Source organism: Melospiza georgiana, chromosome 5 (assembly GCF_028018845.1).
Source record: "Melospiza georgiana isolate bMelGeo1 chromosome 5, bMelGeo1.pri, whole genome shotgun sequence".
In the NCBI taxonomy this organism is placed as follows: Eukaryota; Metazoa; Chordata; class Aves; order Passeriformes; family Passerellidae; genus Melospiza; species Melospiza georgiana.
In genome coordinates this window covers 18,836,490-18,859,199 of record NC_080434.1, presented here as the reverse complement: position 1 = coordinate 18,859,199, position 22,710 = coordinate 18,836,490, and the positions used below count along the sequence as shown (strand labels likewise).

Below are 22,710 nucleotides of genomic sequence, written 5' to 3'. Positions count from 1 at the left end.
TCATTTTCAGTATAACAGATGCTATATAACCATTAAGAAAATTATCCTTCCTTTATCTAAGTTCCTCCTGGAAACTCTATTAACTAATACCATCAGCTAGTCATAGGGGACAGTTCTAGATTGCTAATACATGCAAAATACAAAACTCTGAACAAGCAGCCCAGTGTTATAGTAGTCTTATAACTTACCACTCTTCACCTGTTCTTGTCACTTTCCTTCTTGATACTATGCAACTGTAAGCAGAACATATCCATCTATGTGTTCCTATGCTATCATTTTTTGGTACTATTTGGATATAACCATTTGATTCTGAACTTCCCTAGACTGTCTTGAAAGGGTCCATCCTTATTTGCCAATTGTTGATATTATGGAATCACTACTTACTGAAGAGGAGACTTCTCTAATTGCTACTCTCTTTCACACACTAGACTACAGGTACAGGTAGTCATAAAAACTACCTGTCATAAAAACCCCTCCACCAAAACATACATCCAAGAATCTCTGATGTTTTAACAGCTGAAAGTTTCTCTTTTTAACATTGAGTCAAGGCTTGGAATCCGAGTAAAACTTAACTCTTACCATTACTTACAGGTCTGTTGTGTCATCCCACAGATGTGGTATCTTACACCAGGTTCAGAGAACACAAGACTATGTTATCAATGAAAACTATGTTATCAATGAACTAACTCTAATCTTAATTATTAACACATCTGAATAGGTAATTTTTGTATTCATCCTGTGAAATTACTTCCTATTCTTGTGAATGTATATGTACTTCCATTAAAATATTAAAAGCAGTTATGTTACAGAGCAACTGTTTGTCATTTCATGAATGATGAAATTTACATGTTTACATTCTTTCCTTGAAAACATCTGACAACTTCTAACTGGCTCCTCTGAAGCTGACAAGAGGTTAGAAGGTACCTAATTAGGAATAACTCCAACCTAACTCATAGTGTTAAAATTAAAATAATTAAAAACTAAAAATGCAGAAATAAACAGATTAAATGCACATTCCAAGTGTAAGCAGTTTAGAGCTCAGCTCATTAAAATGCCTACCATTTTCTGTGGCACTGATGCATAATTCGGGTATCCAAGGACATCTTTTATGAAGTTGTTATCACAGTTTTTTCCAATCCAAAGGTAAAAAATCTGTAAGATGTCAGAATCAGTTTTAGAAAAGGCCCTGCATACATTTTAGAGAAATAGGCAAGTGGTGGTGCAATAGGAATACTCCCAGAATAGTAACTTCCATGCAAATTAGGCACTTGAGTGTTCCAGTTATAATTCATACATACATGTCTATATTCATAATCAATACCTTCGAAAAACTTAAGAGTAAGGTCATTAAATATAAAAAAATATGTATAAGTAGAACTCAAATACTGAAAAAAATGAGGTTGCAGGACACATTTATAATGGAACAGTTAATGCAGTAATTTCCCATGTTACCTCCTTAAATGAAACCCCTCAAATTATCTGAAGTCACACCATTCTGTTGGTTACTGCACACTGGCTTCCCAATCTAAACAGGTTGTAGCAAAGCACCAATTATCAAAGCTTATTGTAGTAATTATTTCAGAGGTCTGGAGACAAAAGCTGGTTTTACATTGACACTCAGTCCTGAAGTGATTCAAGGTTAAAAGAACCTTCTAGAACTGCCACTGGGTAGCATAATGCTTTATCCAATTGAATGTTTTAGTGCAATTTCTCGAAATGCCTTAAACTGTATCTACAGATTTTGTTTAGTCTCCAATTCCCTCTCTCTTGCAACTCTTACATAACACAGGCCACAAATCATAAACCCACTCTTTGTGCATATCTGAGAACATTCTTGCATCAAATGTTTTGCTAAATCCTCTAGTATGTGCAATTTAATAGCCATTAAAAGAAATTCTGGAAAATAAAAATACATTAATTCCATAAAAAACGTCTTTGTGTGAACTCTTGATATATTTTGACCAGTACTGCATGAAAATAATCAACCTTTATAGCCTCAAAGATAAATGTAGGCTCAGATCAAAATATGAAAGCTTTTCACTGGAACACAGATTACTGTCAGGTTACCTGGAATGCTGATTCACAACACTGTTATTGCTGAAAGCACACTGGTTTTAATAACACAGCAGGCACTGCTTTTTGGTCTTTTTCTCCTTAGGAAATTTTTTAAAAAAGGAATGTGTAAATTTTTAACTTACTGAACCACAATCCATAAGAAAAGCTCCTTCTCTTGTCAACTTCTCTGCAGACAACTTCTGAAGGGGTGGCTGAGGAACAACTCTGTCATTTACATGTATTGTACTCTGCAACAAAAACCCAACACTCAAATAACACTAGAATTTTACCCTTAAAGGTAAAACAAAGCAGGAAAAACACTGATAATCTCTAGCAAAATTCTGAGGATTCTCATATAACAAAATACTATGTTAAGCCTAATATGATTATGTACATCAAACAGTTCTATAATGTTACTTATTTTAAGGGCTACTTTAATACCTAAAACATAATAATGCAAGTTAATTTAAGATACTTATGTAACATTTTTGATGCTACAGATGTCAGAATTTCAAAATAATTACTACTGGTGATTTAAGTTTTCTACAAACAACCTCTGGGTTTTTTCCACTGTATTCACTTTCACTAGAAATGTTGCAAGAGCAGAAAACCATCAAATTCTACTCCCTGTAAGGGTTCCATATATTATTGCATTCCATTATCAGGAAGTCCCCTGATTTAAGATCCTGCATGAAGTGATCCTTGGGTTTGTCCACAGAGTCCTATGACTGATTTGATTAAAGAATCTGGTTTTTTGCATTAACTATTAAAAAATACCCTGCCTTTCTCCCCCGCAATAAAACAAACAAAAACAATAATAAAAAATCCCCATGTACACAACCCCCTGGCCCAGTATTTTCATATTAAAGTTGCCTCCTCCTCCAATACAAAAACAGGCCAGACATCTCAAGAAACTCTGAAGCATTCTGAAAATAATATGGGGAAAAATACTCTACTGACTAAGCACATGCCCATGTAGTATAAGATTATTTTAAAAAATCACTACTTTAAAAATTTCATATCATAATGCCATAAATTAACAGCTTTTGGGGATTTAGACATAGTTATGAAAATCAAGCTACTGAATTCCACCTGGGGAAGTTCCAGGCTTTACTCAATACTCTCAAGAATCAAAGAAAACTCGCAAAAACATTTTAAAGGAATTCTGTAATATTTCAAAAATATTTTAAAATTTAATTTTTTTTTAATTTCACAGAATTTTTTTAAAGAAACTACATTTAAGAACAGCCTTTGTCACAAATACTTTAAACTGAAGCAGTACTAAATGGCAGATTAGCATTCTGTTATGATTTAATATCCAGTTTGCCAATTAATTTCAGTAGTTAAAATAAGCCCTATTTTTGTATTATTGTACTCCAAATAACCAGTCTGAAAGCCTTTGATAATTAAACAGGATCTCCTAAAGACACTGCAGATTTGTTACAGCACAAGCACAGAGCGTTACAATTTAAGTGCCACAAAAATAACTTCACAAAGCCAGCTGAAATTGGCATCTCAAAGACTGGTAAGGGTGGAGTATAAAAAGAGCGACTCTACTGAAGAACACTGAGTTTAGACTCACCTATTTAAGTTTATGAAATACCTTAAAAGAAACTTTAAGACTACAAATAGCTCAGAGGTTGTGCTGAAACAGAATAATACAATACCACTGCCAGTGAAACTATTCAGTTTACCCTATAACCTTATATCACTTAGAAGCAAACTACTACATATACTTTTCCAAAACTAAGGACAAAAATTAATAAAATCGTACTTATAAAACCCCTTTTTTTTGCCATTATAACTAACTTTGTCCTTAAATAAAACCCCATCTTGCTTTTTACTATTAAAAAATGCATCCTTTTCCTACGCTACATCCGTAGAAGAGGAAATAATTAAACCTGGTTTTGTACATGAAGTACTTTCTCAGTCTGATCACAACTGTCTAGAAGTAAAACTCTGTTTTATCCACTTCAGTCTGAAAAACCACTGGAAGGTTGCTATTGCAAGCAACTATATCTGATTTTTGTATATAAAACCTTGAATCATCCATCAGATCAGATCTACTACACCCATTTACCTCAGACAGTTCTAAATAATAAAAACACACTGTCTCCCATACATACAATATCTTTACCTTCTTTGTATGACAAAAAATTATGGCATTACCGTGGTCATTGAAACAAGATGAAGTAAAACCACAGTTCTGCTCATACCACATTACCGTACATGCAACTCAAAATTTGAAAATAATGTTTCTCTTGATTTTCATAACTTAGGGGAAATGCTCCATTTGTATTACAATAACAACATAAAATTACTGCAGCACAGCACCAAATTTAATGGGCCATTAAAAGTAGGAAATGCTATTACTAGGCTTCATACATTACCTCATCAGTCAGCTTGTCTATTCTGTACAAGTTGGGATGAATCATCTTCATCAAATGAACAAGGGGCTGGCTCTTCATCTGGCACATTGCATAGACACGATCATCCAAGCGGGTACTTGTGCCTGTTCTGAAGGCTTTCTGCAAGAGCACATTACCACTCAAACAAATCCTGTACTTTATGTCACATGTAAGAGTGCAGTTCAGACTTTTCAAAGTGTCAAGCAAAGGTGGCAGAGCTTTTGTAAAGAAATGTATCTTATGGGTAGAATAATCATAGAGTTTGAGCAAGATTTTTAAAACATAATCTAGCCCTTTCTTATTGATGAAGGAGAATAAATTTCTCCCTCACTATGTCTAAAATTTGCATGAAACTGGACCAGCATTTCTCCTTTTTATTCTTGACAAGTGACACTGGCCTTTGAAACTCACAAGTGCAAGCTAGCACAGGAAAGATACAAGGTAAGCAGAGTTCAGGCAAGGTACATACATGCAGAAGATTAACTCTGACTTTATATTAGTAAGAATTCAATGTTAAGGAAAAGTTTTGGAATGGAAACATACTTTCATGTTTTATAGGAGAAACTAGACTCCCATGGGATAAAATTTATTTTTTAACTATCTCCTACTGAATTTTTCAGATCTCCTTTAGAACCAACTGGTACACAATTGCTGTGAGAAGCAACACAATGAATTAAACATCATATGCTAACTCAATGGAGAACATTCTTATAATCAAAGTTCATATTCACTTCTACAACAAAGCTAAGGACATCACTCCTTGGCTGCCACAAGCATTTTGATTTCTCTATATTCCATATTTTGTTATTGCTAATAAAGATAATAAAAATTCCAAACCTAAACAACTTTTCCCAGCCACTCTTATTTCTGTCTTTTACACAGATCTCAATAATAAACAGTCTGTGTTTTCCCCCACCATTAACTGCATTTGTCATGCAAGTATAAAAAAATCATAATCAGTATATTAGAGACTGAAGTAATCACTCAGCCGAAGAAAATAAATTACTATGCTTAGATCTCTTACAAAACTTATATAAACGTTTATTCATCATAACAGAACCAAGAACCGTCAGACATAAAAAAATTTAAGCAGTGAGATTTATTCATAACAAAACCCTGCTGGAAGCTGTCTCTTTTTAAGTATGATGTTCAGTAATCTAAACAAAGATATCATTAAAAAAAAAAAGTAGTAACTACTTCTATGTTAACTTTCAACAATATCACTTGAGTTTCTCTAATAACATTTACTGTATTTCCATGGAAACTCATTTTTCTTCTTGGAAATTTAAAGGACAAAAAATATGTATTGGAAAATTCTTGTTTCTGACTTCATAAAATAAAAATGAAGCAGTACTAATAAGCAGTTTCCAACAACCTTCATGGTCTATACTAATGAGCTGCCAAAATCTGAGAAATGCTGATTCTAAACTATTTCTTTATTTTAACTGTAAAGCAATATAAGACAGAACATAAGAAATTCAAAATCAAGTAAACTAATAAAAGCTTCAGACATTAACAATTTAAAATAAGCTACTATGGTAATCTTGTACAATAAAGTTTAGTTGGCATAAAGATGGTTAATCCAATTTCCATAATTTTAGAGAAGTGCAGACATTGCTTGACCTAGAACTGAAGAATTCCTCAAATGGAACAGTGAACTTAACATCAAACACTAATTCACTAGATCATACATACCTGTTTGAGAAGAGCTAAAATATAGAGTGGGAAAAGCTTGAGGGAATTTGGTGCTATCAGCATGGACTGCTGCAGATTTGAGGCAGTTGACATGTACGCTGCCAAGGAGTCCACCACAGCATTGACTAAGGCATCTCTTGCATCTGCAAGGCTGGATGAGACTGAGCGATCCACAGCTGGGGTAGAAGGAGGGAAGAAGTTACCACACACATAGCCTCACTCATTCCCTTGAACTTTGAAAATTTGAGCTGTGCTTTTGGGTTATGTTTTAAGACTAAAAAACTCCCCAAACCACATCTGCGGTCCTAATTTTTTTTAGGAGTAAATTACATGACTGTCCATACAGAAACTCAGTTTCATAATGCTCAAATATAATGTGTAGCTAATTTTGGCTCCCTGGTTTGTAGTCCTGGAGAATTAAAAGAAAAGTTTAAAGCAATCATACATAGTGAAGTCTAAATATAAATTTAAACTTTCTACAAACAACTTAGTTATTGTTGAAATGCTGTTGCCCAACCACCAAGATAAGATCTGCAGCAATTAATTTTGATTTTTTTCCCCCCCTCACATAAGAAATTTCTTCCATTACTTCAGGGACATAATAGTGATTACTATAAATGCTGCTTCATTTTTCTCTGCTGAGCAAGGGCTGCAAATCCTTTGGTGGGAGGAAGCCACCTGCTGGACTGAATGTGCATTTAAGAGATCACAGAATGGTTTGGCTTGGAAGGGACCTTAAAGATCATCTAGTTCCAATCCCAGAAGACACAGAATTACAACTTACTTCTTCTAACTGATTTCAATATTAATATACAAAATAGAACATGTTAAAATGCTGCACAGAGTCATACACATTTAACAGGAGAGATCAGTCTATAACTTATGACACACAATTAAGGGATAAGTAAGAATCCTCAGCCCTGCAACAACAGAAGGATATAAAACCAATACCTCAAATACACTGCTGTCAGAAATTCTCTTTTAGTCTCCAGCAACTCACTAAACTGAATCCCTGTTTCTTAAGTAATCCTAGAATGCCTAAGTTTTAGTGAACAACAATGATAATGATGATTCAAAATTGAGAGTTTTGATCCAAGTGTGTTATGATTCTTTGTCCTTTACTAACCTCCAGAGAACAAAGTAAGAAGGCTCTTTTTAAAAGACTAAAGTCAACTAATATTCAGAACAAGGAGTATTTCAGTTCACAATTTCAGTATGAATTTGTTTTTGTCATCTTTTGCACACACATGTTTCAGCGTGTTGCACTCCAACTCTTTTTAATAATATCCAGGCTTCATTCACTACTTCATTTAAATGGCTGGCAAAATTAGAAACTTGCCAAAAAACACATGAATCTTCCTGGCCTGTACTCACCCATGTTTGCTAAGAGGCACACAACTGCCTGTACATCTGCTCCTGCATACACATCAGACAGGGAACTCACTACGGGCAAGCAAAGCGTGTGCACTCGAATTCGACGCTCACCTAAGAGAAATCAGTGGAAATCATTTTGCATTCTCTCCTGGTAGAAGTAAACAAATTCAGTCATTAGAGCATCTCCTCCCATTTAAGATGTACCCATTCCAGAAAACATACCAGTCAAGAAATTGCTGCAATACAATACTGTCTCCCTGTCTCAACCTGTCAAAATTCTACTCTAAAGCAGCACAAATTGATAACACAAACTACATCGACATCTACAGTGTCTTTGATCCTACCAATGAAGTACACTGACATCCATCCCAAAATTTTGTGGCATCTTCTACCATAGAAATTAGCTGCTATTCTTTATGCTCACCCAGTGTAGTAATTGCAGCTTGATCCAATCCATCACAGGTCTGTATGTTTGGACAAAGTGCCTGCCAAACATGTTACTGCTTGTAACAATGGTCAGACTTTTAAGTAAAAAAGTCTTGCTGAATCAGCGCTATGTCAAATGCAGATGAAATTTTCACTTTAAAACAGTGTTTATAAGGATTTCCATTATGTGATTAACTGCCAAGTAGGCTTACTAGCTCTGACAAGATTCTTTTAGTGTATAGAACACAACAAAAGACTGTGGAACTAACTTTACAAGCATTACATCATAAAAAGAAACAAAAACTCCAGTGACCAATTAATTTGAATTTATTTACCTTTACTGGAAGTATACAAAAGAGCTGTTTGAAAACAAACCAAAGATGTGTCAGTCAGACTTTCCTCTATAGACATTTGTACTGCAAATCCAGCATCAGGATTGACATTGGCAAGGGACAGTAAATCAGTAGATCGTACAAAAAAATTCCCATGGAAAGTGTGTATTGAAAGACCTAGAATCAGATTAAATATTCAGAGTGAGGTTAAAACAGCATGGAAAACTCTCACCAATAACTAAAACGCCAGCCCTCAAGCTAAGGTTGAAGAAAAGAGTAAAAATTCTATCATGTATAACCAATTACATGAATTATTAGACATTTCAGCATGATCCTGTAGAGCTCATGTTCAATTCTGAACACTCCAAAGTGAATGATGCCCTTACACTACACATATCAAAGCTAACTTAACATAAAGTGTTATTTTTCTTTCTTTACTCTTCAAAGAAAGAAAAATAACACTGAATTTAATGTTGCTAAAGACTAAGCACATTCAGAATGATTGCTAACACATTTACACCAACGCTTCCATAGGAAGCAGTATTTAAGACACACCTTTTGTACATCTTATGCGCATAACTGCTTCAAATCCAATCTTTCTTGTAAGGTATCTTTTCAGGTCCTTTTGCAACTTTTCAGCCTGAGCAGGATTATGGCTACGATGGAAAGATGGATAGTAATAGATGCATCCAGCAGAATATTTGGACATGCAAGCTGTGAAGGAAGGAAAGATGCAGTTAAGAAGTAAAACTGTAACATGAAATCAGGACATAAAAATTGTGTCCAGACTTCCACAAGTAACATAAACCTTCATCTTCTCAGTATCACCCACATCAGAAAGACAGTGAGAACTGTCCCAGACCCAGGCAAGTAAGGATAGAAATGAATCACCCCAACACATAATGACCTCATTATACACCAAGCTCAATAAGCATCCTACTTACATCCTGTTAACATCCTGTTAACATCCTGTTCTACTCTTATAATTAAACTTCATTTAATCCTTGCCACTTTTTTGTTTCCTGTTCTTGAGCAGGAGAATACTTCTCATTTAAAACTTTAAAACCTTAGAATAAACTGTCTGATACCACCAATGTAATATTTCTGTTCTATACTTCCATCAACTTCAAGGTCAATTCCTTTGCAACATGAGCTGCAATTACAGAAGTGCTAAAATATTTACATGACTTTAGAATTTCAGAGGTAGCCCATGCTTCTAAAGAGAGACAACAGTGTAGAAAGAGGGAATCATGTACTCCTTACCAAGAGAAGCTAGATCAGAATATTGTGAACTTAAGAGAAATAAATCCACAGCAGTCTGCTGGCCAGAGCAATCCAGTGCCAACTTCTTATAAAAATCTGTTGCTGGACCAAGATGCTGGACCACCTTTAGTAAATAAATCATACAGGGAGGAGTTATGACAACAATCATGCTTTTTAGACTTCATGGACTGAAAGACATACTATTCAGCAGCATCTGAGTAACTGAGTCACAAATATTTGCAGCTTCTTTTGCTTGCCAAGAAAAATTATGGACCAAAATCCAAAGAGAGCTCATGCACTTCAAAACAATGCCACACATACATGTATAAAGTAGGGATCTTAAATGCATAAACATCAACATAATTAAAATGTAGTTAATTGCTATAAATGAAGATGAAGCAATTGATCTGCAGAACTATGCAAGTCAGAAAGAGATGGCCAGTCCCTAGTCTTTTGAAATGAATAGTAAGGGAAGTTTTTTACCTTCGTGCTTGACCTTTGATTGGGATCCTCTCTGGAATGCAGCAGCCCTGCTCCCAAACTTGGTAACTGAGTTTGAAACACAGAGATCCGACCACCCGTTGGAGACATCAGCTTAAATGCAGCCTGAAGAGCAGGGCCCAGTGCACTGTGTGTCTCTCTTGTATTGGTGAACATGTTTGGTAATGCATTCAAGAGATCTTTTATCAGCTGCAGAACAGATTGAAAGGTGTTTTAGGCGATTCTGCAAGCTTGAGATTTTCTGTTGTTTCCAAACAGCTGTACTGCCACAACTAAGTAGCAGAATCGGTACCAACCATTTCAGTTCTATTTTAACACACCAAGGAAAACAAAGTTGTAATTTTAAAAGCTATGATGTATCAATGAAACATCTCCATATTGAAAAATTAGCATTGGAACTACATATTATAAAGATTAAGTTTGAATTCAAAGTTTAACAGGAACTTCTGTTTTGAATATTTAACACCTTAAATTTAATGATGTATTTTGAGCAATCATACCTCTTTGCTTTCATGGAGATTTACAAGTAAACTATCTGGTGTAGGTAAGAAAATATCTGTGGAGAGAACAGAAAAAAATAATTATTACAGAAAAAATAACACTAAAATAGAACAAAACATTTCCTTGCCCAGTGCTACAAACACCATGAAACAGTCTACTTCTCTAATGTGTGTTACAGCTAAATATTCCTTGCAGGTAAGTAAATTATACACAGATGAAAGTGTGTTAGAGTAATACAGTCCATACAAAGCTTGTCTGATTCAAAGCAAAATTAACTTTTGAATTTCACATTTTAATCATCACCTACTCTGTAGTTGGTGCAAGACTATTTTTCAAAAAAATAGTCTCATTCAATAAAATTGACCTAATACCAAATAGTTGAGAGATTCTAACCTTTGTTCTGGGGAAAAGAAAAAAATAATAGGTTCTCAAAAATTCAGCTTCCATTTTCTTTTTACTTACCATCAATATCTGAGACAATCAGCATCTGAGGTTGTGATAAACCTTCTTGTAAGTTGTAAAACTGAACAGTGCTGTCAAATGTTATGAATCCTATTCTTGTTCTTGAATCTCCAGGCAGCCTGAAGCATTAAAATATAAACTATTAAGCCCTAAATCTCTCTCTCAAGACATACAGATACTCAGGGCTCCTGCTGATGTTAGAAGAAATGCAGCTCATGTGTAAAGAAGTGAAGGGAGAACATAAGAAGGGAGATCTAAAACACAAATACAATCAATACTTTCTCAACATTTTCTGAAAAGCTGGGGTAATGATACAGTTTACAAGACCAAGTGTTACAGATAAGCACTCACTCATATATTGATGCTTTGTTCCACAAGAGAGCTTAATAAACTCATTTAAACATTAGACTGACACATGAAAAAAGGCAGCCTTCTCAGCTCCTTAAAAGAAAACAGTGCATTCTGTCCTTTCCTGATTCAGAACCCCCATTTACTAATGTAGTTACAGAGTACTTACAGCTCTAAACCAAAATCCAATGTCTCTACAAAGCAACATACTTATTTCTTATGTGGACCATATTTCAGTGTATGGCATAAGATAAAATTAAAGACTACAGGGGATTTCTCAAGTAAAATATAAAAAACATCATGAAGTGCTGAAAACCATGACAGTGACCAAGAGCAATAGAGGCAAATATTGTTGTTACCATCTGAGCTTATAAATGAGGTGAATGCATTGATTCTCCTGTGGACTTAGCATGGGATTTTATGAATTTTCCTAAAATAATTAAGCATGTTTCTGAGATTCTGTTGAATAAAATAGCCATAAAAAACTGAACAAAGAAAGATTGAACCAAAAAATGGAAGCAAAGATTTTTAGTGTATATGTTGGCTTCTTCATGAGAAAACCAAGTTCACCAAGAAACACTTGTAGAAAGGACTTTTCAAGGCAAGGCCTCCACAGGATTAGTTGTCAAAAGGCATGAGCACAGTGAAGCTCATTAACCCTCACATAAAATGCACCAGGAACGTTCCCATACATGCTGTCCCAGTGCAAAAATAAAACCACAGAAATTGGCACAGGGTAACTGATCTAAAAAAATCAAACTGACAACACAATTCACCCAGGCAGTCTTACTCTCATGGTTACAATGTTCCAGTTTGCAGCACCTCAGACCTCTCAGCACAAAACCCAGATAATTTAACTGCTGTAATTTATTATTTTTGTTGGTCTTGGCAAGGGGAAAGAATGAAATTTTAAAATCTTTGTACAAGCAACATGTTTTTAGAAGTTACAGCTAAATACTCCTTACAGATAAATAATTAAATTATATGCAGATACACACGAAGGGAAAGAATTCCAGGCAATGGAACTCCTGCCCTTTAGGGACAGAATGTTTAGACACTTTGAAATTTCCTTCAAAATTTTCAGTTACAATTTTTCATAACAACATGTTAGCTGATTTGATAAGGTTATTTATACTCTTACTTGTCTAGGTTTTCCAGCAATGACTGGCAGAGTATTGTCAAATATCCAGCCTCCACTGCATTATGAGACACATCTAAAACAAATAAATATACCGCAGGCTGAGGAGGACGAAGCTACAAAGCAAAAAAAAATAAAACCACTCAAAAATCATATTCAAAAAAATGTTAAAAGTGATTAGTCATTAGAAAGGGAAGCAGGAAAAGCAAATACTTAGAAAAATGCAAGGTACACATTATGCAATAAGGGTAATTTCCTAAGCAATATGCAGATAGACTTAACCACAATCCCCAATGGTTAATAACTGTCCTTTGTAATAAACATAAAATGTTATACTTCAGGGGGAAAAAGGATATTTCAGTCCCTCCTTCCAACTGTCATTTCAAACATCAAAGATACCAACTTCCATCTTTTAAATTCCATTGTTCTTTCAGTACATGGACAATGTGATCCATTAAACAGGGTTAAAGCATTCTACCTACACCCTTTCCCCAATTATGTATCAAGCTGTTTATTCACTGTAAAATGTCTGCCACAATGTTTCAATTCAAAGACAAGAGAACAATTTATTTTTGCTGCTGCTAAAAATGTCATTATGAAGTAGGCATTTTCCCAGCCTGACAAGACCACCATCCCAGCACTTGTAAGCTGACTCCTAATAAGAACCATTTCTTCACAATTACTAACTGGAAATTTGAAGCTGAATTAATTTGCTTATTATTCTATTACTGGTCTTTCAAAACATCCTCAAAATGAGGGAGAAAGGCAGAAATCACACTGCATTGGATTCAAATCTGACTGTGCCACATTAAACTACACTGAATGACAACACACATTCAATAACTTTTAACTCAAAAGCTTCTGACTGTTTACATGGGCCAAAACTCAAAATACGAATTTAACTATTCCTTGGGATTAAGAGAAGCTTCCAGTGGTGTGTATTAATTGTAAATTAATACAAACCACTGGATCAATATGAAACGTTAATTTCAAGCACTATCATATTAATATGCAACTGCTGTTGAAGTTACTATGAAAACTTTTTCTTACCATATAGTCTGAAGAAGCAATGAATTCCACTGTAGAATTTTGCACCTCTGGCCGCTTGTGAGGCTCTCCATAAGACCGTGTCAGAGGATTATACATAAATTCTTCAGGAACTATTAAAAACAAATCACCCCCAAATACAGATTATATTTTTGTCAGAAAATAAAAATCATTGCAGCTAAATGCAAAGTAATGTGGGCACACTTCAATTACTGCGATAGCAAACAATTTACATTAAGGATACATAAAAAAGGAACATTTCAAATATCTCAAGCATATCTTTAACATCAAAGTTCAGTAATTAGAAAGAAATTTTATGTATTTTAAACAACAACAGATCCCCAACTATAAAACAGCAATGCAAGCAGAGCATTTCACAACAAAGCAGCAATCTGTACTGTTTCTCATAACCTCTGGCCTGGATTGTAGCTGTCATCATGTTTCCATCTGCATATTGCAACAGCAGTCAGTGGTGATTAGCTGATTTCATTAGACAAGGAATCAGCATATTATGAATACATTTTCTTCATGTCCACAAAAGATTGCAAAACAATCTTTTGCTTCAAGAAAAAGCAGAACACATCTGCCTTAAGATCCTTTTCAAAATCTCTGGATCATAAGGACATTGTCACTGTAGTTTATGTTTTAATCTAAAATGTTCCATGGACTGATACAATGCAAATACTTGAAAGAGATTCTATAAATCCAAGCATCTCCTGCTGCAGTCACTTACCATCATTAACTCTATAGCACAGGTTGCATTTCCACCGCCTCTGATCAATGAAAGAAACAAAAGGGTTGATATAAGTCCTGCAGGATCTGCATCTCACTATTGTGCTTGATGTTATTACTGGCAATTGCTAAAAAGGAAACAAAGAAAAGCTGTCACAAAGGTATGCAATATACTTTATGGAAATCACCTCTGTGCAGTACAGTTCATAAAAGCTTTGTGAAACTTCATTTTCATCTTTCCTTTTAGCTGTTTAGTTCAATTTCATAGAGTAATTATGATGTCTACTAAAAATAATCTCCTAAAACAAAAAAAATTTAACACTTAATTACTGTCTTTATAATATAGCCTCAAAATCAAAGATGTAGTAAGATCTCAAATGAAACTACTTTAAATTACACCTACTATGGCAAAAGGAATTATGAAAGGACAACTTTTGAGTAGCTCTATAAGAAATATGATGGACAGCAAATCTTACACAAAGAACATACAACTAATAAAAATAAGTTGTACCAGACAGTTATTCACATTTTTACAAAAATGCTAATAAATTACATTGAGAGGAGTTGCTTAACATGAATGAATGAATGAAGCTTATAAATATAGCCTCAATCTTATATTTTGTTTATGTTCTATTGATAGCAAGTATCAGGCCAGTCACACATTCAAGCTGAGCACCACTCCTTAGGAGAGCTCTGAGAACACCTTTTCAAGATGTACCTGACAGTTGTGAGCCCAACACACAGAGTGGCCACTCTTTGGAGAACCACAGGCAAGCAAAGACTTCCAACAACAACAAAAATATAAACTTGAAGGGCTTCTCCCTTATGCATTCCAATGAAGTAGCAATTTCAAGGCTTTTTTTGCTCTCCTCCTCTCTAAGTCACAGATAATTTTTTTTTTTACTTCTCTTAAAGTACTGGTAAAGTACTTTTTGTACTTCTGTTAGGACTTAGAGTTCATCATATTTAATTGTTTGAATGAAAATAGAACAAATGCATATATAAAACAGATCCAGACTCCAGGCTGACTTTACTGAAATACACACAAAAAAAAAAAAAAAGGTACTTTACCGTCAGGTCCCTGAAGGGATGCAGCAACAAACCCAAAGGAAGTTTAGCTTTGTTTAACAAAGCCTGTGTCTGTGGAATATTTGTCAGTGTACATCGAAATGAGCTGAAAGGAAAGAGAAACAATGTTAAAAATGAAATTTTAAAAGATATTGAAAACATTGTGTTAACACCTGATTTTAAAGAACTTAGAAATTTAAGAAATCCAATGTTTTACAAAGATAATTTAATTAAAAAAATGCAGAAAGGTTTTTAAAAAGGCTTCGTAAAGAAACAAACAAAAAAATATTCCCCTGCTCCACAGTTTTAGTAGTTCAGCAATGCAAGTATAGCAAAACCAACTTGCAATTAAGAGACAGAACTGTTTTAGATACAACAATCGATCAAAACAATGTCTTTTTCTGTTCATTATAATAATTTTTCCAGTGAAGAAGAGAGTATTTAAATAGTACTCAGAATGTCATATTTATATAAGAAAACAGTTGAAAAGAATCCCAAATACTGAGAGTCAAAATCTTTTGTTCTGTGTAACATGAAGGAACACTACAGAAGCCCAATGCACAAATAGTGCTATGAAAAGTGTTCCACATGTAAGAATCATTTCCAGGCCTTCAGTTTTCTGATTTCTGTTTTCTGGTGGGATCAGAAATACAGGAATAAGGATGCTGAGTCACTTTGAGGCAATGAAGAAATAGTTATTTTGGAATTACAAGTAAAATCTTTGGGGAAAAGCACTTTCCACTGTACTTAGCTGCACTTGACTCGGGATAGTTGATAATACTACTTAATTAGAGGTAAAAAGGATACCTGATTGCAGAATTATCATAGTAAAATATACTCATAAATTATTACATGTATTCAGGCATAATCATAATACTTTTGTAGAAAAAAATCCTATGCAATATTGCAAAATATTCTATGAAACATATTGTGTAATATTAAGGTGTTTATTAAAATACTTTTTTTTAAATGGATAAAAAGGTGAAGATATAGAAAAATTATTAAAACACTAAGAAACTAGCTACACTCACTGCATATAATCTGATGGTAGGACAGTTACAATATCTGTGTAATGATTCAGAGGATAAACTTATTTTCAGTTAAAAGGGGTTTTTATTTATTTTTCATCACTAAGATTCAAAGTTAGAGTCAGCTGAGACCCTTTTTGGAATTTTAAATAATTATTGCCCACTAAAAAATATAAGACACTGTCCTAGACACAGTAAACTAGTAAACTTACTCTGGACTGCAGTTTAATTTCCTAAGATCAGAATTCAGGTTAGGCACGGGTGCTGGAACTGAAGACACTGGTAAAATATTTCTATCGTGTGTAAGGTTTACTGGTCTCAAGCTTTCTGGCTGCTGAGAATGCTGTAGACTTAATCCTCCTAAGGAAGAGGACAGCTGGTTCACACCTGGATATTGCTGTAAAGTTAAGAGCATGACAAACAGGTAAACACACAATCATATTTAAATAACAATCTTCAATCTTCTTGTCGTGCCCTCCCGTCCAGACACATCTTTTAATAAGATACAGCAGCAATTAGTAACAAACCCAAACAAACAAAAGTAGTGTTGTACTGTAGAAATTTAAAAATGCTACAACAAATGTGATGCAACAAATGTCACCTTCCAAATGTGTATCATAGGACAAAATTCAAATTCATTATGCAAATCAACATTGGAAGTCACACACAATCCTTCCATCTCTTCAGGCATAAGAAAACAAGTTACTAAAAAGGCTGACACAATTTCTCTCCCACTCTTCTCTGCAATTTAAATTTTGTTACAATCAACTTTTCCAAGTTACAGACACTGACTTTAAATATTTGAGAATTAAAACAAAACACCATAGAAGAGGAGAAAAGGTTAGGTTGGAAGGCACCTTTAAGGTCTAGCAGTCTAACAGCTTGCTCAAGCAAGATTAACTTAAAAGTTAGTTTAGGTTGCTCATATAGATTCATCCAGCTAAGTTTTCAAAATATCTAAGGATTGACAATTTCACAGCACAATCTGTTCTAGTGCTTCCCCACTCCCATCCTGAAATATTTTCTCCTCATATGTCCAACTTGAATTCACTTGAAGCAACTGCTGTTTTTTACTGTGTGCTACTGAAAGAGCCTAACTTCATCTCACATTACAGTAAAGATAAAGCCAACCCTTTCAATTAAAAAAAATTAAATGAAACACTTCTTCCAAGTCACATTTTACATTATGCCTGTGACAGTGAGAGCCTCACTGGATGTTATATGCAGTAAAGAATTCTGATCACCTACCACAGCAGTTTCACTGTCTTTGCCAGCTGGCCCTTACTTCAGAGAGCAGGATTTGTGTATCAGGATGTTTCTTTTTCTAGACCCCTTCACACATACATTTCTCTGCAATTCTTCAGCATTTGTGTCTTGCCTCAGTACCTGGCTCTTTTTCTGCCACTGCTCTCAGGGGATTCATGTGTACAACAGGAATCAGATGATTGTACACAATTTCTTGGGTGTTAGGAGTTGTCTTCATGAGGAAAACAGAGCAGATGCAGGCAGCCTGCTCCACTACACACAGCCAGCACAAGCTCTACAGAGCTCTTTTATCTGGACCCTATGCCATGCCTTCCTCATAAGGTCATGTAATGCTTGAGATCACAGCCTATAGCAATGTCCTGATATATGCTGATCAAGTACTTCCTTATGCTTTCTCATTGTTTCCTATCAATAAACTTCAGCTCTTTCAAACATCAAATCTTAACTGTGGAGTTTGCTAAGAACTAGTGAAGCAAACTTGTTAAGCCTAACTACTTGGAGGCACACTTAAAACTTTCCATCAAAAGCCTTCCAATAAGTTAGAACCAGAGCTATGACATCAATATTATACCTAATGTTTATTGTCACAGAAATTATAAAAATATGAAAATAAAGGGGAAATATATCACACAGAAAAGGGTTTTCCCAGGAATTTACTTCATGAAGTAATTTTAAAATGAAAAATACAAGCCTGTGCATAGTGCTGAAAACCAGAATGGTGTCCTGGATTACTGGGCTGCACAGGAGTAGGTGGTGTTGCATTTTGGTAGCCTGGCTGCAGTGCTGGATATCCATAACCAAAGGGCTTAGAAGCTTTTGATGTTTGCAGGACTGATGGAGAGGGAACTGGGCTGCTAGTCACAGAACGTGTCTCTGGAAAGACAAAAGAAATGGAACAGGTATTGAATATGCTTATTATTTCCTTCTTAATTTAAATGTAAACTCCTAAAAGCTTCAAAACAACATTGCCATTTGTAAGTTTTTTCATTATCCATCAAGTTATTTTTCTGCACTGAAAAAAAGGAATTAAAAAGAAAGATTACTTCAAGAATTTTGACAAAGTGTGTATGGAAGATGACAGGGACCTGTGTTACTACAAACAAATGTTACTTTACAAAAAAAGGCAACGTGAAAAAAACATCTTTTGAATGGAATAAAAATAGAACCACGTTTTACTCCAATATATACATTTGATATAAAACACAAACAAGACCATTCATGCTTAGTCTCCCCTCCACTTCTGAAAACTGTCATAGCATGACTAGAATAATTTTATGAAAAGCTGTGCCTAGAGTTAGAGAAAAGTTCCACTGGCTCAGCCTTATGTTTGGACAGTATTCATAAATGGTAGAGGAGAAATAAAGCATGGTCTCTTCTGAAGTTTTTAACCTGATGCAAGTTTCTCTTGTATGTGCCTGCAGCACAGCTTAGTTCTGCTATTTTTCAGGGTGAAACTGAAAGTAATCCACAGTGAACTTAACAGCTATAAAGAGATCCAAGTGCTCTTTCGAAATGTCTACAGATATGAGTTAAGTTTCAGAAGAATTTAAGCTTGGTGAACTGGGAACAGTGCAAGCACTCAAGAAATCAGCTGCCAAGAAACTGTTTGTCATGAACAGTCCACAAGGAAAAAATCCAAATAAAACAATAAAAAAAACTGCAACAGATTTAAGAAACCTGATGTTGACTGTTTATCTTTAAAAAAAAAAGGAACAAGTTATTTTTAGGATATGGTTTCAGCAGAACCAAAATGGTTAGCTATTAGGCCAGAGGGTACAGAATCTGTAGTCCTGCTAGACTCTACGTGGATAACAATACCAGCTTTCTAACTGAGAGAGATCTCACTTTAATCAGGAACCCATCAAACCATGGCAAACTACTGTGACACTCCCAGGGGCCAGAACAAGGCAAAGGAGCCAGGAGGGGGTAGGCCCTCCAATTTAATCCAATTATACATTTAAAATAGTGGCTAAAAAATAGCATCTTTCCCTCTTGCTCTCAATATGGCAGCTCTACAGATTTCAAGACCAAGGTAGTTCAGCCAGTAGGTTCATTTAGAACCAACCTGACAGTCCTGATAATTTTAGAGCTAAGAGTAACCAAAACAGCAGCCATTTTCTTTAAATGAAGAAAAGTAAAGGACAATAATCTGATCCAAGCATCCCTGCAAGCTGGTATTGTTGGTCTCCCAAAACTTCTGAAATGTGTCAGCAACTATTTTCAGCTCCTAATGTCAACAACACTATCAGGCATACAGTATAATCTAGAAAAAAGATGCTGCTTTCACACTTAGCAAATTTTCAGCACTACCCTCAATACTACAATGGAAAGTATGACTTATGATTCAGGGAAGTTATATTAAAATGTTTATATGAACTTCAGTGTTAAAACTGTGAGAAATTATTTTAAAAGACATGTATGTTTCCTCTGATGATTTCCCCTGTTCCTTTCATAGGCACTGCCCTTCATCTACTTGTTAATTAACAATAAACAAGACCAGAAACAACAAAAAATGACATATATGTACTGGAATAAATAAATCAAAAGAAACTGCTTACCTGGATAGCCACCTCCTTCCAGAGCATCATAATTGTTCAGAACAGGAGAGGCACTGCTCGTAGTAGAGGAACTATCAAGTGCTGGGGGAGGAAAATAGTTTAACTTTAGGGATATCAGAAATAGCAAACTTTTGATAAATAGAAGATTGAGATTTTTTTTCTCTAAAACCTTTGACAAGAAACTCTCAAGAAAGATCCTGGGAAAAAAACCCACCACTTCAGCCTTAAGACTTGAAAACTATTACCATTGTAAAGAGGAGAGGGAAAAAATATAATCAGCAAGATACCAGAAACAAACAAGCACATGCCCAACAAACAGCAAGAGAGATCAATGGCAAAAAGACAACAACAATGAAAAAAGTTGTTTCTTGAAATAAAAAATATTTTTCTATTAAACCAAAAGTTCCTTCTGGACTATATCAACTGAGGCCATGCACATTTTAAACAGTCCATTCACAACCTTCTTCACAAGTGCAGGCAACAGAAGATTCCCATCATCTTCAGAGTGATTATCCACCTTCAAGTCAAACTGACAAGGATTTAATTCTTCCCTCCATTCTGTACTATTCTAATTCACAGCTAGCTTTCTTCTCAGTCTAAAGATTTTATTTTCCATTATCATTGACAAGAGTCTGAACTTCAGCTGGTATAAACAATTACTTTTGGCTCAGCCTAAAGTAGCTGAGTAAAAAGTATGCAAAAGTAAGTACCAGAAGTTAACTAGGGAGATATAAAAAAGCACAATGAGCACAGACATAGCTGTTAGGACTGAAGACTCAATTGTTTAATTTTTAATTCAACCTGTGCATAGATCTTGAACATCTTACTTTAAAATATCTGGCAAACAAAGAATTATTTTAAAACATCTCTGCCAATGTGATTTCACGCACGTTTATTTCCAATGAAAAAAGCGCCAAGAAGATTAAAGGTATCACCCCTTTAAAACACACCAAGTCATGAAGTGTGATAGAAAAAAGTGTCTATTTAAGAATTAAGAAAAAAAAAGAAAATTGTATATATAATTTTTGTGGCAGAAAAGACTGAAAAGATTCACTGATACTGTTCTACTTGGAAGGATCAACTATGACCACACATCCCATTGCAAAGCTGAAAGTATTTCAAGGGAGAACTTCAATGGTGGAACATTTGAGACTTCCAAGTGAAGAGACTCTGCATATGAATACATAAGATCACTGACATTTGGGACACAGAAATACCATGGCACCATCCTGACAGTATAGATAATTCTTGAGCATTTTGCCTTTAAAGCATTCAACTAAGAAAGAGAAAAGCTATTTAAAAAATCCATAAGACTAACAATAATATACTATTTAAAGGAAAAGTTAATTCTGTGACATTCACCGTAATTTTTCACTGTAAATTTTCTTTTTTTTTTTTTTGTTTTCTTATCCTGGAGATTACTAAAAAACGTAATTTCAAGATTTTATTTTCTGTTCTAGAAGCTGAAGGAAACAAGATTCATGACTTTTTTTACCTGATCAGGATTAGGGCTTTTAAACTTTTGCTAAGGCTTACTACAGAAAAGTCAAAATATACTTGAATTAGGTGAACAAAACAGGTGAGAAGTTACACAAACACAAGCAACCAGATTTCCAGCACCTGTTCTTCATAAAACCACTGTGACAGTCTGAGCCAGAAATTTGTCTACTGAAAATTTGTTAAGGATTTGCATGAGCTCCTGCTGACAGGGCATAAAGGGTATGTGCTTATCAATGAGATCGCTTCCATATGGAACCTGGGCGTCCTTTCACTCTTTTCTGTAACATGAATTTAAATGCAAGGCTACAGATTTTAGTAAAGTACAGAACCTGAGAAAGAATGATGGTAGGGAGTATGAAACTTTGTTTAGGGAACAAAGTAAGGAGAAAAATGTTACAATTGATAAAAAACCCAATCAACATAATTTGGACAGAAACCTTGGCATGCAAACCCAACACACTGTTCTTAATTACGACTCAATGTCATCATTGGTTTGATCCACTCTTCACAGAATCATTATGAGTACACTACACTATTTTCACAGTATTCTAGGTGATGATTTCATTATTTTAATAAAACTGGTCTTGTTTTTTTTTTCTGATGACACGTATCATAAAATTAAAGAAAAAGCTACAATAGTTTCCTATTCCAAATCAATACTAAAAGCCAGCAGTACAAGGTATGTGCTGCTACTTCCATCTATCAACAAGAGTAGTAGTCTCAGGTTTATCTCAAAAAAGCTTTTCATACTGGTACCACTCATGCAGCCAGTAAAGACTTCTTCAAGTTCCAAAAGAAAAGGTTATATCAAAATTGAAGAAACTCACAAATCCAGATCATTCTGACAAAACAGGAAAAATCCAACCAAGTATGTAACACCTCAACCAATTAAAAAAAAAAAGTAAAATCAATAAACTTCTTAAGTTTTCTACAAAGCAAGCAGATTAACACTGAACCTGTGAGCCTGACCATTGAGACATACACCTTCAGAGGGAGAAAAAAATCAGC

At 34.8% G+C, this 22,710-nt stretch overlaps 1 protein-coding gene across 2 annotated transcripts in view; it reads right to left on the bottom strand.

Annotated features, from left to right (window-relative positions):
* SEC24B (SEC24 homolog B, COPII coat complex component) overlaps positions 1 to 22,710 on the bottom strand; it is a 47,608-nt gene that overhangs the window by 5,829 nt on the left and 19,069 nt on the right. For both annotated transcript variants that reach the window (XM_058024542.1, XM_058024543.1), the window contains 18 exons: positions 20,203 to 20,283; positions 18,336 to 18,517; positions 16,591 to 16,775; positions 15,354 to 15,456; positions 14,284 to 14,410; positions 13,554 to 13,663; positions 12,507 to 12,619; positions 11,018 to 11,136; positions 10,555 to 10,610; positions 10,037 to 10,243; positions 9,554 to 9,677; positions 8,846 to 9,004; positions 8,294 to 8,467; positions 7,533 to 7,643; positions 6,159 to 6,334; positions 4,446 to 4,583; positions 2,199 to 2,303; positions 1,060 to 1,152 (listed from right to left, as the gene is read on the bottom strand). In XM_058024542.1, the coding sequence (XP_057880525.1) occupies positions 1,060 to 1,152; positions 2,199 to 2,303; positions 4,446 to 4,583; positions 6,159 to 6,334; positions 7,533 to 7,643; positions 8,294 to 8,467; positions 8,846 to 9,004; positions 9,554 to 9,677; positions 10,037 to 10,243; positions 10,555 to 10,610; positions 11,018 to 11,136; positions 12,507 to 12,619; positions 13,554 to 13,663; positions 14,284 to 14,410; positions 15,354 to 15,456; positions 16,591 to 16,775; positions 18,336 to 18,517; positions 20,203 to 20,283 (2,363 nt within the window). The remainder of the gene's footprint in view (positions 1 to 1,059; positions 1,153 to 2,198; positions 2,304 to 4,445; positions 4,584 to 6,158; positions 6,335 to 7,532; positions 7,644 to 8,293; positions 8,468 to 8,845; positions 9,005 to 9,553; positions 9,678 to 10,036; positions 10,244 to 10,554; positions 10,611 to 11,017; positions 11,137 to 12,506; positions 12,620 to 13,553; positions 13,664 to 14,283; positions 14,411 to 15,353; positions 15,457 to 16,590; positions 16,776 to 18,335; positions 18,518 to 20,202; positions 20,284 to 22,710) is intronic.